The 17,800-nt window shown below is 43.8% G+C and overlaps 1 protein-coding gene across 4 annotated transcripts in view; it reads right to left on the reverse strand.

The window, feature by feature from the left end:
- The window catches only part of MTFR1L (mitochondrial fission regulator 1 like), a 131,942-nt gene that overhangs the window by 18,613 nt on the left and 95,529 nt on the right, over nt 1–17,800 (reverse strand). For all 4 annotated transcript variants that reach the window (XM_085647840.1, XM_085647844.1, XM_085647843.1 and 1 more), the window contains one exon: nt 7,269–7,471. In XM_085647840.1, the coding sequence (XP_085503966.1) occupies nt 7,269–7,471 (203 nt within the window). The remainder of the gene's footprint in view (nt 1–7,268; nt 7,472–17,800) is intronic.

Here is a 17,800-nt window from a genome sequence, read left to right on the forward strand (position 1 = left end):
AGATGGTTGAACCCTAATGAATCTTCTGGTGGAGATGGCCTAGAAGGGTAAAGATCGTCTTGTGGGACGTTGGGGATATCTGGAATATTGTAATCGTCCCATGGGTATGGGGATCCTGTAGGGGTGGGGTCCTGTGGCACATCCCCTATATCATGATATTGGTCCCCCTGATCATCATCGTCTGGAGACGGGGGTCGGAGAACGATGAGGTGGGGGTGGAGAGGGTGGAGGTGGGGAAGGAGGAGGAGGAGGTGGAGGGGGAGGGTAAGGTATTCTGAACGGAGAGGTAGCACAGTCCTTCCTCTTTGGAGGTGGAGGCGGAGCAGGCTTCTCCAAATGTCTCTTTTTGGTAGAGAGTGTCAAATGTCCAGTTTTTGGATCCTTGGTGAAAGTTTTTTGCAAGGGATCCGGAGTAAATAGTTCTGGTGAGGTTATTTGGTCCTTCGGCGCCGAAGGCGTCGGGGCCGATGTCTTTTTAGGTTTTTCTGTGCCGGTTTGTTGCTTAGAACCCGGCTTGGGAACCTCCGGTCTCTTGGTCGGCGCCGAGATGGGCTTCGGCTTGGAAGTGTCGGTGCCCTTGTGTGGTTTGGCCGGTACCGAAGATGGCGTCGGTACCGAAGAGCTGGGTTTCGACCCAGAGGGCTTCGGTGCGCAGCTCGGTGTCGAGGCCGGTTTCTTTTTCGGTGCCGAAGTGTGTTTCTCGGCACTGCTGGTAGGCTGGCTCGAGCCCGAGCCGCCGGAAGGCTTACTTGGCTTCTTCACCGGGCCCGAAGGTGGGATGTGTGAAGCAGTGTCTCTGGTCTTGCTTAGGCCCGGAGGCGAAGGCGTGACCGAAGCCTTTTTGGGTGTCGGCGTGGGGGGGGGGGGGGTAGATTGGTACTCACGACCCTCTGCGCCGGAGTGATGTCTTCCACATCTGACTCGTCGGCCTCGGAAGTGCGGACGAGGTCCTCTTCGGTGCGATGGTGTTCCGGATCGTCGATGTCGTCTCCGAAGATGTCGACTGGAATGGACGTCGAGGAGTGTGCCATGTTCCTTCTGGCTCTTCGGTCCCGAATAGTATTTTTGGATCGGAAAGACTTACAGGCCGGACAGTCTCGAGCCTCGTGTTCAGGGGAGAGGCAGAGGTTGCATACCTCAAGAAGATCGGTGTGGGGAAATTTGAACCCACACCGAGGGCACTTTTTAAATGGAGTTCTTTCCATGAGCCGAAACCGGAGCTTGGGTAGGCCCGTAGGCCGCCGTCGACGACGACTGGAACCGAAGGTCTGTGCCGATGAGAAGGCGCGTTGATTGAAGAGATCGCGATCGAAACAATACCGCGATTTAGGGTGAGGATTGCGCGTCGATCGTCGAACTGGAAGCTTTTCGGAACCGAAGCGCGAAGATTACATCAGAGCCCGATGACGGAAAAAAACAATCCGAGGATGGAGCCGAAGCCCATGCACAATACCATCCAAAGGAGGAGTCACCAACCTCGTGACTTCCAAAGACTTTCCAAGAGGAAAAACAAACTGCAAACATCCGGGCCCAACACCAGATGGCGATCTATGCAAAAGTGTGTAATCTGCAGCTCATATGCCTTTCCGTCTTTCTATTTGCAGGATTTATTTGCTTTAGGCTGTGCAGCCTGAGTTTGTACCTTTCCATCCTAAAGCTGTGTTTACAGTATTCTTCCACAACCCGTTTTCTGTAATAAACAGGCCTTTAAATCTTGTTCTTATCTCGTTATTTTGTTGAGCATTCAATGACTGAGGTCCAATGTCAAGCTGTGTTTTCGTAGGAGTCTGGTTTTTATTTGGCTTTCAGCTGACTTCAAAGTGAGAGCATTTTATTATAGACATAGCCATCTAAAAAGGTAACTCGTTCTTCAGCTGCACAAAACATTTGCACTTTTTTGCAAAATTCCTCTTCTTTGGAGCGTCCATTTAATTTGTGAAACTGCCTTTTTAGGAACAAAGTACAAACCCGCATTTCGGTCGCAGTGTCAGCCTAACATACTGTGATTTGGGGCAATTTACACAGTTTAAAGCCCATTCAATATCAAACACAGGATAAGATCTTTTCACAGGAAAGAGCCAGCCATATTGTAACACAATTTAACACAGCTTGGTATTCACTTTGACGTGCCACGCATATGCTTTATTTATTAAATCTGTGGCAACTCGTTTTGGAGAGTTGGATACCTTTAAAGGCACGTTTTATGAAAGCTTTTGTGTTTATGTGTAGCTGCACAATTATGTATTCCATCTGCAACTGTGCCTTTTTCGAAGCTCATAATACTGGCTATAAACAATTTCCTAACTTGTCCTTTCAATGGTGCAGCTGGTGCAGTGCCACAGGGGTCAAACGCTTTAGGAAACCCACTGAACGATTATTGCGTCCAATATTTTACTAATAAAACAAGCAGTCACAAGTAGTGCAGTTACCTTGCAGGCACTAGGGTCATGATATGAATGGTGCAGCGGCACAGGGACCAAAAGGTCTGGGAAACCCACTGAACCTGGATTATTGCTATATTTTACTATTAAACAAGTAGTCAGAAGGGCAGTTAACTTGCAGGCACTAGGGTCATGATTTGAATGGTGCAGCAGGTGCAGTGGCACAGGGGCTAAAAGCTCTTGGAAACCCACTATCCACTGATTATTGCTATAGTTTACTACTAGTCAGAAGTGCAGTTAACTTGCAGGCAGTAGGGTCATGATTTAAATTGTACAGCAGGTGCAGTGGCCAAAAGGTCTAGGAAGCCCACTGAACACAGATTATTGCTATATTTTACTGCTAAACAACAGTTGAGTACAATTACCTTGCAGGCACTAGAGTCATGATTTGAATGGTACAACAGGTGCAGTGGCACAGGAGCCAAAAGGTCTAGGAAAAGCAGTGAACACCGATTATTGCTATATTTTACTACTGAGCAAGCAGTCAGTGGTGCATTTTTGGTTGTTTTGTAACCATTGCACCCAAAGTAACATATAGCTTAAAGTATCACTGCAATGAAAGCTGTAACCTATTGGACTTTTCTATCTACCTACAAACTTATGTTACATTCAACGCATTTATATGGCACATTTTCACAGTTTTTGTATGGTCCTAAAATGCTTCTGAATCTAGACACACTAACACCTTGGCAAGGGCATTCTCCATTCTATAACATTGACACTTCAGCCGTTGTAAACACTATATAAATACTTATAACTTACCATATGGCATTCCATACCAAGCATTGGCAAAGCCAATAAGTCTCGCTTATACAAGATCTATCCGCTTTGTCAATGTTTTTTAGCCATATCGTACAGCAGCACTAGCTTCAGTGCAGCATAACGGAAAGTTTTTTTTAAAAGTGCTACAACACAGAGAACGCTGGCTGTGTCATACAGATTATTTACATTACTTTCAGCCATCTTCAACATAGTTAAAAAACATTAGCAAAGTCAATAAATGTCACATAGGCCAGACCTATTGGCTTTGCTAATACTTGTTCATAATGCATTTACATATGTGCTACAGAATAATATTTCAGTCAAATTACTCTCAAGTAGATATACATAAATCTAAATTATTCATTTAATTTTTCTTAATACAGTTGGTTTTTTATTCCCAACGATTTATTGTACACAATTTTTCAAGAATTCGCAATTTCACCTCATGATTTCAGGTCTTTCATTGCTTTTAACAAAACCAAATTAGGGGAGTAAACATTTTCTCCAGACTCCATTTGATGCACTGAAAGGTGACTTTCTTTTTTTGATCAATAATAAGATTTTCTGCCTTTTAATTTATTTTTATCTGAATTCTAATGATCCACAACAAGTATTCACATTGGATTAGAATGTATTGGCAAATCTCACGAATGAGAGCAGACAATCCGGCCTCCGTATTATTTTCAGCCTACCGCATTTTTCTTACAATTAGTTCACCCTCACAGCTGTGTTTAACTAAAGCCAAACATAGCACAACCAGTAGTTTCAATATCAGTTGCAGCTGCTCCCACGAACCAGCAGTGGGGTGGAAAAGGAAGGGGGGGGGGGGGGGGGGAGAGAGTGGTGGGGACTGGGGGTAGGGTGTTTTTATTTCTTAATTTATTTATTATTTACCTGCTGGTCGCCGCCTCTCTTTCAGGCTTCAGTTGTAACAGGAAGCACCCATGCTCCCCTAAGCCAATCACAATGCTGCAATGCAGCGTTGTGATTGGTCTGCGCGCCGTGGTTTGGCACTAAGACAGGGAATGGAAGCCTGGGCATGTTCTCCACCCAAGCAGTAATGCAACCTGGGTGGAGAACATGCAAAGTGTGCATGAATGTTCGGCCGGCTCCAGAGGGCCAGCCAAACATTGATGTACACTTAAGAGGGTGCCACCACTCCTTCCTCTGCTGCTCAGCCTAGCCCTGCCCCGCTAAACTGCCTCAGCTCAGAAATATTAAATGATAACATTGCGTTATTATCTTTTTTTTCCCCCCTTTTTTGCAGTGCAGAAAGGCAGTGGGACAACGCTCCTCCGCCTTAGCGGAGGAGCTGCCCCGGTTAATTATTTCCTACAAGCAACAAGTTTCCTGCATTCATTTGGTGTACTGAATTGAGTCTTTTAAGACAATTTGTTTTGACACAAGTTGATTGGAAGCATCATTACTATTTTTGTTTTCGACTCAATGAAAGCCACAAAAGGATATGGTTGAAACAAGTAAAGGTATAATGGAATTGAACGAAAACTATAGTTAGTTTCCAATATTTGTATTCAAATACGTTCACTGGCTGTTACCGGTCTCTTGGAGCCAAAACTGGAGGGGTGTGCAGTTTTTACCACAAGGTTGCACTCCCTCTCTAGTTGAATGGTGGGAACCACACTGGTAGAAATATACCAACTTTTGGATAGCAATTACTTTTATTCGACTCTTCCACTATGTATTCATTTCTATATGCAAAGTGGTACTAAAAGAATTATTAAGTAACTTTTGCACTCTTTTTTAATTAAAAATCTAGTTTGTGAGTTTCGTCATGTTTCATAACATTCGGGCACGCTACGAGGTCAATGGATTTCAAACCCATGAAGAAACAAACCCACAACAGATAATGATGACATTAAAGTATATCGCACAATCTGAATAATGCATGCTTAACTTGCGCATCCAATTATAGTTACCAAGCTCTCAGCATGAGCTATGCCCATTCTTCAGGTAGTTCAGTGATTCAGAGAAAAACAGCAAATTGTTTCAAAAACACTAATGGGTAAATTTAAGGATTCTTAGAAGGGTTTTCATAGACTTGGGTTTGGTATGAAATGTCTACTTTCTTTGGCTCCAGTGCTGGAGTGTGTGCTCTAAAAATGTTGTTCTTTGACCCACACAAACTCCTATTAGGGCTTCAGTGTGCATCCATCATACCTATGCGCCACAGTAACCATCTTTGTCACAGACAGCAGTGTGGAGCAGACGGAGAGCCTGCAAACCCAGTCAATTTAGGTTTGAGGCATTGAAAACAGGGAGCCACTGAATACATGTTTTAGAAGCAAGAAAGGACACATGGAAGCATCAAACAAGGATGGTTGAAAAGCGGCTAGGACACAAACAGGATGATGTAGAAAGGAATGCTTCCTCATGACAGCAGCTGCTGTTACAAAGTGAAATATGAGGAATGAGTGAGTGGAGGATTGCCTCATTTCTACCTACGATCACAAAGGCTTCATTGCTCAACTCGTAGCTAAACTTTACTTTTTCACCATCACTTTTGAGAACTATAGAAATTTGTTAATGATTCAGAAACAAATGAGTTGTAAGCTTAACCTATATTCTTTGAAAAGTTAGTCATTTTTTTAAGGATTCACAAGCTTCCCTTTCCTGCAGTATATAAATCTACAAACATTTTACATTTACAATAAACAATTTACCTGTGGAAAACAAACCAGTTTTGGCTTAGGCTTAGAAATTCCTTCTTTAAACCTGCTGAAAACATGGCCTTATTGAAATACTTTCAAACCAAATTGCACATTACTCCAGACAGTTTTAATATTAATGTAATGTTGATAAACTAATATTTGGAGACCCTTGTGAATGATTGAGAGGTCCCAAGTAGGACATATGGTTGGAAAATGCATGGGAATTTAAGAATTGAAACTAAAAATCAATTAACAATGCTTCACAAAGCAAACAGAGTTCAGTCCTTTTCATTCATTTTTTTTATTTAGCTACTAATTCAAAATTCTACGCAGACTGTATTCATCTATTCTGGCTCATAGATACTTAAAGTACAAAAAGCCCAAAGAAACGGCGCAAAAGAAAATCACCACAACTTGAACCTGGCATTTGGGTGAAGTTACTGTAAGTGGCTATTAACAACAGAGGAATAAATTACTACAAGGCACTTCAAACTACATTTGTGCTTTACGGATACTGCCAGACTAACATTTAAAAACGTTTGCATTTCCTTACTTGAATTATTAATTGGGCAGGAGGCATTTTACAAGAACAAGGAGGCGGTGTGTCATCGCCCAGATAACTTGAAACAATGGATACCCTTTGGGATATCTGGTGCATAATAAACTCAAAGCATGTACAGATTAAACGAGATTAAAAAATTTAGAAACATGTAATGTGTATGCATAAATGTGAAACAAGTGTGTCTAATGAATGCAATTTAGGGGTACTGTGTGGACGCGTGATTTTAAGCTGCTTGGAAATATAGGCGTTTTATGGCAGTGTGAACAGGGTGGTAATGCAAGTTAAATTATTACCATCAAGGTAGATTTGTTGTTGGGTTTCCCAAACATCTAGGATTGCATTACTGAGTAGTGCATTACTGAGTAGATTATAAGAAATCTGGCATAAGAAGTGGAGCCAGAAAATTTGGCAAGTGCATCAAACAGTCCTGTTTGTTCAGAATATATAAAAGAAGAGAAGCCACATCTGTGTAAAAACATTAGTATAGAACAATAGAACAGACAAACTTCTACAATATTTTAGGAACCATTCAAATGTACTTTTTAAACTTGCATGTAATATTCGTATGACATATGATCAGACAGTTTCAAATAATGGGAGGTAGTCATCTTTGCAAAGGAATACAACACACACTTGCATGTACATTATGACATCCAAGCATACAACAAGGTAATGCAACGTGAATAACCAAAAGCACATTTAAGTGTCTAAGTTAGTGGATCACCCTGGTTAGTTCTACACTGGTCACAAAAGGTAGAGTGGATCACCAGGGGGTCAAGTGTATATTTTCTTTATGGCCCAGATTTCTTTACAGTCACACACTTAATACTGTACCTCTATCCCCAGCAACAAGTTTAGCAATTTGACTTCGTATATTGCTGAGTTCATCCTGAAGATTTGTAGTTCGACTTAAACTTGGATTCTTCAGAGCATTCACTTTGGCTTCTTTAAGTCTTAAATTAGGAACAGAGGAGTTTCTGTGCATGACCAAAAGAGGACTGGGCTTCCACTTATATTTTAATGGTCTTGTATCAGTCCTAAGAAAAAAATAACATTACTATAGCTTTCATAAAGGTTCAACAGATCCAAGTTTCCTCAATTCTATGCAGTACTGTAGAATTTCCTTCAAATCCACGTGGGTCTCTCCTTGTACAATCATACAGAATTGATAACAAGCACCACAAAAGTCAACTGCTATCAACAGAAGCTGATCAATTACTGCCCTAACAAGACATCATTTTCTGGTAAAAGAAAATGGTGACAGCTGCACTGGTCAAGTGCCTAACCTTGAACTCTGGCAAACATGCAATGCTATAGTCTACAGAAAAAGAAATAACGGTAGTCCCTGATGCCTCGCAATGCCCCATTTCAGCGTCACATTCAAAGAGATGTCACTCCCCACAAAACTACTTTTGATTTCCTGTATTGGTATGCTGAACCACCTTTGCTTTCCTATCCTTCTCCACTGGGCAGTCACCAATTTCCTTCCTGGCTCATTTCACTGAGGATTTCATGTCTCGTTCATCCTATGCTTAATTCTAACACTTCTACTCCTAGCCACTACATATTTGTGGTCCCATGTTTTTTTAGTTTTCGATATTGCACTGGAAGAGTGACAGAACTGTTTACAACTAAGAGTAATAGGATATGGTTGCACAACATCTGCAAGCAGTCCAGAAATTACATAATTAACACATAAAAGAGGCAAGTAAACACATAGATATGCATGGTTGGAATCAACATAACCGAAGAAAATTTTAAAATTACATAACTGTAGACATTCCTGGCTAAACATATATGGAGGACAGCAGTATAATAGTAAGATATGTAAGCAATATATATTTGCAATAAGTAGCAGTTGAGGGAAAGAGGGTGAGGTGAGGTTAATACCTGAAGAACACAAAGAGCTCACTTGAGTCGCTGTGCAAGTAAGTTCACATAATGTGACTACTAGTGGTGAAACTGACAGGTTTTATGTTTGAGGTTAGCAGCAGTACAAGGGCAGTGCCTTTATATTCAGCAGACACGAACAAAGTGAGAAAGTTAGAGCAAGATATGAGACACATGACACTTTAGTTTGGGTTTAAAGATTTGCAATGTAGGAGGAAATCTCACAGGAGTCGGAACAGCATTCCAGATTCGAGGTGCACTCAAAAGGTGCGCTTGAAGGTGGACACTTTTTTTTTTTTAAACAAGGAGTTTTGTGAAGTACTTTAGATTTGCTTCATATGGGTTGTTCACAAAGTTTTTTGTTTTGTTTTTTGTTTTAAACCCATCAGTTCCAATCCAATTTCTGTGTGAGAGGAGACCTTGTGGGCAGGGGATGTGGGAGGGGAAAATGTTAATTAAGGTGCATCGCCCCATGTTCGATACAAGCTTTTTAATAAGTGGAGTTAGATTCCAGTGTTAAACATTTTTAGAGCTGGAGTAATTCTGTCAAATATGTCAGTGCAAGCGATCACCCTGTCTGAAGAGTGGAGGGTGGCTCTGAGAGGGCTAAGGTGGGACTGAAGTAGTTTGGTTAGTTTAGAGTTCCCATATTCGATGCAAGATATCAACAGTGGTTTAACAGTCACTCTGAAGTTAGGTTTGTGGCTCAAGGATCTGATGTTATAAAGCAGCTGTAGTTGAAAAATAACCTATTTAGTGATTTCTTTGATATGTAGATCAAGAATGAGTGACCTTTTTTCAGCATAATGCCTGGCGATCAGGCTGAATTCCCAGTCTTGCCTAGTGATCCAATGCGATTAAGTGCTAATAGGAGGAATTCAGTTGTTTAAGGGTTGAGTTTAATGTTCAACCAGAGCACCCATGACCTAAGGTTAGCTAGGCATTGGGCTAGAGTGTCAATATCATCTGTGCTAGTAATTTTGAGGTACAACTGTATATTGCCAGCATAATGGTGGAAGCCAATTACTGCCTTAGAGAACACCTTGCCTAGTTGTTGAACTTACAAGGTGAGTAGTAATGGCGCGAGAAAAGATCCGTGTGTTATGCCAAGCTGAATGGCTGTGGGGCGGAGAAAATCACCTGCTTTAATACGCTCGATCTGATAGATAGGCAAAATGTGAACCAGTTGAGTACCATGCCATCAACGCCCAACCTACTGCATAATGTGAGGAGCATGTTGTGGTCAATAGTATCAAAAGCTTCACATAGGTCAGGGGTACTAGCATGCTTTGTTAGCCTCCATAGAAGATCCGTAAGTAATCATCTATGATCTTGAGCATGGACGTTTCTGTGCTGTGACCAGATCTAAAAACACTGGGGCTAATTACAATGGTGGGGAGAACGCCACCGACAGGCTGTTTGTTGGTGGCAATCTGCCCGCCATCATAAGCAACTTTACTGCCCACCATATTATGATGACGGACATGTGGCGGTCGTAAAGACCGACTAACACGCATCCGATGGCTCCTTGAGCCCGCCTGGCAGCGGAGGGACTCGTAGTCCCTACAATGCTGGCAGCGCCTACCAGGCACCGCCGTAGGGATTAAGAGGTCCCTTTCCGCCAGCCGTTTCATGGCGGGTTACCCAACATGAAAAGGCTGGCAGAAAGGGACATTGGGGGCCTGTTCCGGGACCCCCTTCCCTTGGTTGTGGGTGCTGGGGGGCACATATGGTGTCCCCAGTCATATTCCTGTACCATGTGGCAGGCACCGCATGGTGCCTGCCACATAGTGCAGCGATATGTAACATGTCCCATTTTTACATTGAGGTGGGTGCTGCAGCCAGCAGCACCTATCGCAATGTAAACAATAGGCATTGCTACCGCTGTGGTGGAGGTCGCACTGAAATGCCTACTATGAGACTGCCGACAGCATGTCGGGAAGTCCCAATCCCCAATACGATGGTGGACGGACTGAAGCCTGTCCACCATCGTAATCAGCCCCAATGATGCAGTCCCAGAAACAGGTTTTCTAGTTTTTTTTTTTTTTTTTTAACCAGCTGGTATAATTCTAGAAGGTCATAACCGACAGGGTATCTTTCAGCGGGCCTCAGAATGATTTATTTTACAAAAATTAGTTACCGTACCCCTATTTTATCAGTGCTAGTTAGGTGAATTATCACACCGCAGAGTGGCAGAAAGATCCAGTAGAGGCCTCGATGAGGGTGTGGACTGTTGGCTTGATGTACAAACCGGTCGCAAATTGTGAACCAACTATTTGTGACCAGTCTGTAATTTGGTGATATGATATATACTAATAAGTTGTATCACAAAGTTGCACAGTGTTGCAGAAAAAACAGCTGAATTAATATTACTGAGGCAGGTCACTATTTATGATTCACTACAAATAGAGGGATGGTGGCCTGCATTTCCAAATGTCTTTATTTTTTTTATTTTTTTAAAAGCAGCCCATGTTCTTTAAAAGAATTGCTGGTGCTTTAAAGAGAAAAAAACTACTGAGAAGGTATTGGTAGGAGCAGGGACGGGTCCTCTTCACCATTGCCTACTCCCCCTCAGCCCCTCTGTGGCTACCCAACAATTCTCAAAAGGAAGGCTGTCTACTGGACACAGCCTGCTCTTTGCAAATCTGTTAACATTTCTTTTGAGGGGTCATTACCTTTTCAATGGTTTGCAAAAGCAATTGCAGCCACAAGTTATGGATACATTCACGCCCCTCACAATGAGCGTTTAACCCCATTTTGTGGGTTTCAGTTGCAAACCCTGTGATTTTGTGAATTGCATGGTTTGTGACCGCAAAACAGTTCAGTATCTTACCAGAAGTTTGTGAGTGTGACCAAGGCATGGTTGTTTTCCAAAATAAAGCCGGTGATGGCTCTTGAGCTGGATACATATCTACATTTTACCATGGCACCTCTGACAGACAGCAGTTTTTAGGACATTTTAACTATCGGGAGCAAATATGAAGTTATTTGTGCATACTGATCTCCGATTCAGTCTGCAAGTTCTAATTTTGGTAATGGTGGGAATAGGGAGGGAACTGGTGCCAAACATAAGTGAAAATTTAAAATAGATGCTAGTTTGGGTTAGCATTTTGATGGAGAATTGATATCCTGAGTGGAGAATGGAGGGGAGCTAAGGAGAAGACCGGTAGGAACATAGGATTTTTTTTGTTCATTGTAGTAAGAGACATTTAAGGGTGCAGCTCATAATAGAGAATGAAACCCATAGCTGAGAGTGGTGGGTGAGCAATGTTGAAGCATGATAATGGAGCACGGAGAGACTGGTCTTTCAAGCCAGATATTATGTTCTGCAAAAAGATGGACTGATTCATCAACAATGACAGTATTGTGTGTTACAAGAGTGGCTCCATAGGTACAGAGGGAGACCGGGTCAGAAGGAAACACATTAGCTCATTGGTGTGGTAGTGGCTGACTGGATGTCAGCATGGTTGTCAGAGATGTTAAAAGTAGAACTGAAGGGTATAGGAGAAACGTTGACGTGAGAGTAAGTAGCGCTAGATTTAAAGTTTAAAATTGAAGAATGTGGTCAAAATGTTGAGATTTATGTATGTACACTGGAGAATAATAATAATGGGTACACATTATTTGCTGCATTGTTCCTACGTCACAGAGAAGTACTTTGTGGTGAAAACCTCTTTTTAGTGTTGTTTGCCATTACTGAGGGGCGAGTTATGGACAAATGTACAGATTTAGAGATACAAGGTGAGCCTAAACATAATTTTCAAATTAAAGTAAAAGTGAGTGTGTTTAAACATTGTATGGCAGCTTCATCAATATGGTAGACATAACAATAGAAAATGCACCTTAGTTGAATCTGACCGGTCATGTAATTCAGGGATACTTTACATAGTACGAGTAGGTAGGGAAGAAAAGTATCACACAGTAGATCAGATGATTACTATTGAAGTGGAGATAGGATACAAACTCCAAGGCGACTATAGGGTTGTTAGTAGGTCTTTATAAAAACCCAGCAATAAAATAAACAAAACCTAACAATAAAATAAACAAGAATAAATAACTATAAAAGTGGATTCAGCAGAACAATACAAGGAGACTATGGTAACGGTTTGTGTCTAGTTAAGGTAGGATACAAAGTACATATAGGTGCAAATAATAGTGGTGGTTGTACAGTGTTGAGATAACCTAGACAAACATAAAACAAACCTGGTTTTGTTTGTAGCATGACCATAGGAACACTAATTATTATAAGGAAATATATTTCAGAATGCTGGGGGCAGCAATATTTACCTGCCAATGTCTATTAACATATACATTGGTAATTACACACAGATTCAGAGCGCTACATTTAGCAACAGAGTAAGAAGACTATTGTTTCAAGGAAACCACCTATATTTTCATTACAGGTCAAGGTATACAGAAATGTATCTTATTTCTGTTGTAATGCCCTTTATCAAAAATGTCCTCAAAGCATTGACTACTAATAATTATAACCTAAGGCAGTCTGCAGGTCTGGCGTGCAGAGTTGTCCCTTAATGGCCATTTACGCACTATCTTTTTGGATACATTGTAAAGCAGATTCTGGCGAAGGAAGCAATACTAGTGGCCACTGGCCCAGCCAGGTGCAAACGAGCAAAAATACTTAACTGTGCACTATTTCAGGACACCCTAGAAAGATCACTTTTAATAGTAGGGGAGGTCAGATATGGCAAAAAGAGGAGGCCGTCAAAATGAAATCAATACAAGATGGCAGTCTGTTTCTCCAAGTTTCATTCCTGTGACTGAAAGAGAATAACTGGGGTCACTATCTTAGTGATTATGAAAGCTTGTTTGTACTATAATTTTAGACTCCAGTTCACAAGATTTCCATTGTTTTCTATTAATCAATACTAGCTACTTCCTTAGTGACTTGACTGGATAGTCCGTTCATCTTTCCTTAAGAATTATGGATAGTCTCAGCCATAGGCTTAGCACTGGCCAAATCTCTTGTACAGAAGACTTAAAAATCTGAACAGGACCCATGGTACATGTGTACATACAGAATCCAAACTATCTAGCTCCCATACCGCTGTCCATTCCCCTCTATCTGGTCCTACAGCCAAGGTGTGTGAACAGTTTAGTCTGGAGAAAGGGAATGGAGGCGAAGACAAAGAACGACTAATACAATAGTCACTTCAGACCGCATCTTTTTTGAGCAGATAAGCCATACTCCCATCACAATCATGGGACAAATGAAAAGCCCAACCTTTTATAAAGGGTGAGAGAATAATGACAAATTAAAGATTCTTATTAAGTACTGGTCCAGCAAGGGTCTCTGCCTACGTGCTCAAGTACATAAGGGTTTTCCTCACCGACGTGGAGCAGCAAATAGGGAAAGCAATTCCAACCATTTGGAAAGGAGCAAGAAGAGCCGATTCCATCAGAGTACCTAGACTAATTTATTATTTGGAGATCATTTACTAATTCTAATGTACCAAACACAAAAATGAAGGATGAGCTGAAACACAGACAAATGAATAGCGATTCACCTGTAACAGGAAATGATGGTAGATGTGTAACAGGATCCAAAGCTGCGCAAATGACTGTTAAGAAATAGTAAAGGATCTTTATAGGGGCTGTGGCATACACACTAGGATCCTGTGTAGCGTCAGATAAAGTCCATCATAAATAGTGGATAGCAATGAATTAAAGAACATTTCTTAAAGACATAAGGCTACAGATAGCTGGAATGGTTTCCCAACTCTGACCTGCTGGGTCGTACGTCAAAGTGGCATCAGAAAGATGAGAAAGGTAGTGTCAGATACGGTCTTCGGTACTCACACAATATGAGGTGGGCCACTGTATTGAAGGCTGCAGCCCAGCCCAAAAGAATTACCATGAAAAGTGTACATCAACAGAACATCAGAAAGTGGTCCAAGGCTCCCAAAAGGGATGGCTCGGGAGTATGCGAAATATGAAAGAAGCCCGATTTAATGAGCATCCCGACACGTTCTTGTCGATGTGGGATCATAATTCTTAAATAGCTCCTTTTAAATCAGTGAAATTGGGCAGAGCCAGTTGGGCTTGAAGAGGTTTACCCTCTGTGAGGCTACATGAATTCACTGCTCTGCTACAGCTCTTCTGTCCGAGGGGGTAATGGGATCCGGGCCAATGTGGCAGAAACGTGTCTGAGCAAATTGGTGCACCTTAATGAGGGGTAAAATCCTGCAAACATATCTTTAGTGCCTATGCCCTCTTCTCCTCCTATGCCACCATAACTCAAGATAGTGGCAGCAGGCTAGTGAGGTCTGGCATGGGATGCATGTCAGCGGTGAGCCTGAACCCTGGATGGATGTGGGAAGCGGCATGCCTGGGTGACTGTTGGAGCCGACAGCATAACTAGAGTCATGGGAGGGTGTGCTGACTTGAGGGAGGCAGACATCTCGCTGAAGCGGCATTAAAGGAGGTTACTAACGGGCAACAGTTGGATAGAAACCCATAATCCGCCAGAGTACGAGGCTCCTGCAGCTTGAAGGTATGGCAGTGGTTCTCAAACTCTAAATGGTGCAATTCATTTTATGTCACAGTCACAATGGCAGACAGCCAGATAAGGAAATGACTCTTAAGAAAAAGAGGAGAGGCACAGGAGCTTTTGAACACTCAAGGGTCTTGAGACTAATTCATACACGAGAACAGGCTGCAAAGGGTGAAAGTTTACTGATGCTGAAAAATTCTAGTAATTGCCTCTGCACTGGCCTCCACACTCAAACAAGGAAAATTACAGGAGCAATTAAAACTATGGGATCAAGGACGAAGGAGCTGTTAGGCAGAGTTGTCTTGATGGAGCAACTTGAACAAAATGTGAGGGTACAGTATGGAGTTGCTGAAGCGATCCTACAATTGTCCTTGATGTCAGAATTCTGATACACTTCATTCAATGAAAGTCACTATCCAAGTTCTATTCTTTGAGGTCATCTGTTCGGACAACAAGAGCGAGTGGGATGGCACAGATTGATAGGGCTTTCAGGCTGTGCACCAACGATCATCTGGAAGACAGCAAGGTGGTGGCAGTGTCATTCTGGCCCAAAAGTCTGCCAGATATAGAGACAGAATTCGGAGGATGACCTAAAGAGAAATGATCTGACATTTGAAGACAAGTCAGGTTCACGTGTTCTTCGATCTGAGCCCAGTCATCAAGCAATGAAAAAATGTTTAAAGGGATCAGAAAGGAATCAATACCAAGCACTGGCAATGCCAATTGGTCTTGCTTACATTTACATACAAGTGATACCAACAGACAATGCCAATGATTCCATGCAATATTCTTCAATGTCTGTTAAGATTGCAGTTGTAACGGGCATGGCTAGCAGCCAACGAGAATGGCAGCTGCCTGAGTGAGCTCCCGTTCCCCGCTCGATATCCTACCTTATCCTGCGCCATCCACTGCTTTAAAGCAATTATAATTGTGCCGGGTCTTGCTCATTACCACCGGTGGGAAAATCGGATGGATCTGTGGCCGGGAAGTGAGTCTAAGTGTCCTTTCGGCATCGTCGATGGAGCGGTAAGGGCGGCTTTCTGATGCCCTGAGGCGGAGTTCGTGGCCTTCAGGAGGTAGTGGCACTCTGATCCCATGATCCCCAGCTGGGGTCCAGAGGTGACTCACAGAAGCAAGGGCGATCGGGTAAGACCACGCTCCGCGTCGGTGCCCGAGAGGTGAGAGCCCGGTGACTGTTGCGGCTAATTGAGGCCCCGTCTCAGAGGCCTGGGGGCACGGCGCGCTACGACAAGCGCTGGATGCCTGGTGGACAACGGGGTGCAGAAGCCTTGGAAGCCAGAGGAGGGTGCTATTGAACGGCTTGGCACCATAGGGGAAGGAGCTGCGGACCAGGGCTCAGCGCCCCAGTGTGGAACACGGAATATGTACAGCCGCGGCTGCCGTCCTGTGGCTTGGGGAGGAAGCGGTGGCGAGCTTTAATATCCGAGCCCCAGGCTTGCATGGTCAGCTAGGCCCCGTGCGGCCGGACCGCGGCCTGGAGATACTGGTGGTGCCTGAGGTGGAAGAGAGAGCCAGACATTGCTGTAAAGTCTATGGTGCTAGAAATAACGGACCTGATGCGTGCCTTGTGACCCTGCGCTTTCATACAGCGGAGCCTGCGGGAGCTGGGAACCGGCGCAGCTCAGAGACCTGGATCTAGGATAAAACACCCCATTGGCCTACCGGACCAGTCTCAGGACCGCTCTGTGAGACAGTAAGTGTGGCCTGCACACCTAAGCACTGGCGCCTCTAAATGAAATTACTGCGGGAGAGCTACGGATGCAAGTGCCCAGAAGGTCTGCAATAGGCTACATACTGGATCGCATGACTTGCACTATAGCTTGGGGTCCGCAGAGAACACTGGACCTGGCTTGGCTCATACGGGGGGAGTGCAGCCATCTCCAGCCCCGCTAGGAAGCACAGTACCTCCGCAGAGAAGGACAGCGTGCTGCGCGTAAATTGAAGGGAGTCAGCATTGGAGCTGCTGCGTGCGGTGACAGGTGTAAGACGCCTGGCCTGCCTAGGTGGGGCCGGAGGTGGGCCACAGCCAAGTTGTCCTTGGGTCACGCGACGACGGAGGGACACTGTTGGTGGAGAGATCTCACCTGGGGTATTTGGACTCACGTAGGCAGCGGAGTGGCGCCAATCCCGGGGGGACGTTTGCAAGCAGACGGTGACATCGTCATACTCGCTAAAAAGGCTGCGGGTAACCTCCAGTACGGTCCCTGACTTTTACCCGAAACACGTGTCGTCGCCCTGCATACATGGCGACATGCGAAAGGGTCCCAAGGCTAACGCTCAGAAGCAACTGGCCAAATTTGCCTGGTCCAAGGCGGGCGACAAAAGTGAGCTGCCACAAATTGAGACGGACGGGGTACATACTGCCCCTAAACAGGGGACGGAGCCAACCCTGCATGATGTCATGGCGGCAATTAATGGTGTGCATACCTCGCTGGATTCGGTCAGGGCGGACTTTCGGAAGATGGATGAGAAAGTCGAAGAGCTCAAGATAGTTACTAACGCTTTGCAAACGGATACGTCGGAGCTTCAAACGCAGATGGTCGACTTGCAAAGAAAACAGGAGCGGATAGCACAGCAGCTTGATGACTACGAAGGTCGCGCACGCCGTATCAATAATCGCATTTTGGGGGTTCTGGAAAGGGCAGAGGGGCCGGCTGTGGACCTATATGTGGAGGAACTCATTACCAAACACCTCAAACCCAAGACCTTGTCCAGTTACTTCTCAATTGAAAGTGCCAGGAGGTAGGCCAAAACCTGGGGCACCCCAAGGCCCCTTATAGCCAGAGTATTCAACAACAGAGATAGAGACATTATCCTGCAGACTGCGAGATCCAGTCCCCCACTGAAAATAGACAATAACGAGGTGGCCTTCTTTCCTGACTTCACGGCCAAGGTTCAGGCCCAACGTCACAGTTTTCAGGCAGTGAAGAAGGAACTTCGGGAC

This window comes from Triturus cristatus, chromosome 3_2 (genome assembly GCF_964204655.1).
Source record: "Triturus cristatus chromosome 3_2, aTriCri1.1, whole genome shotgun sequence".
In the NCBI taxonomy this organism is placed as follows: domain Eukaryota; kingdom Metazoa; phylum Chordata; class Amphibia; order Caudata; family Salamandridae; genus Triturus; species Triturus cristatus.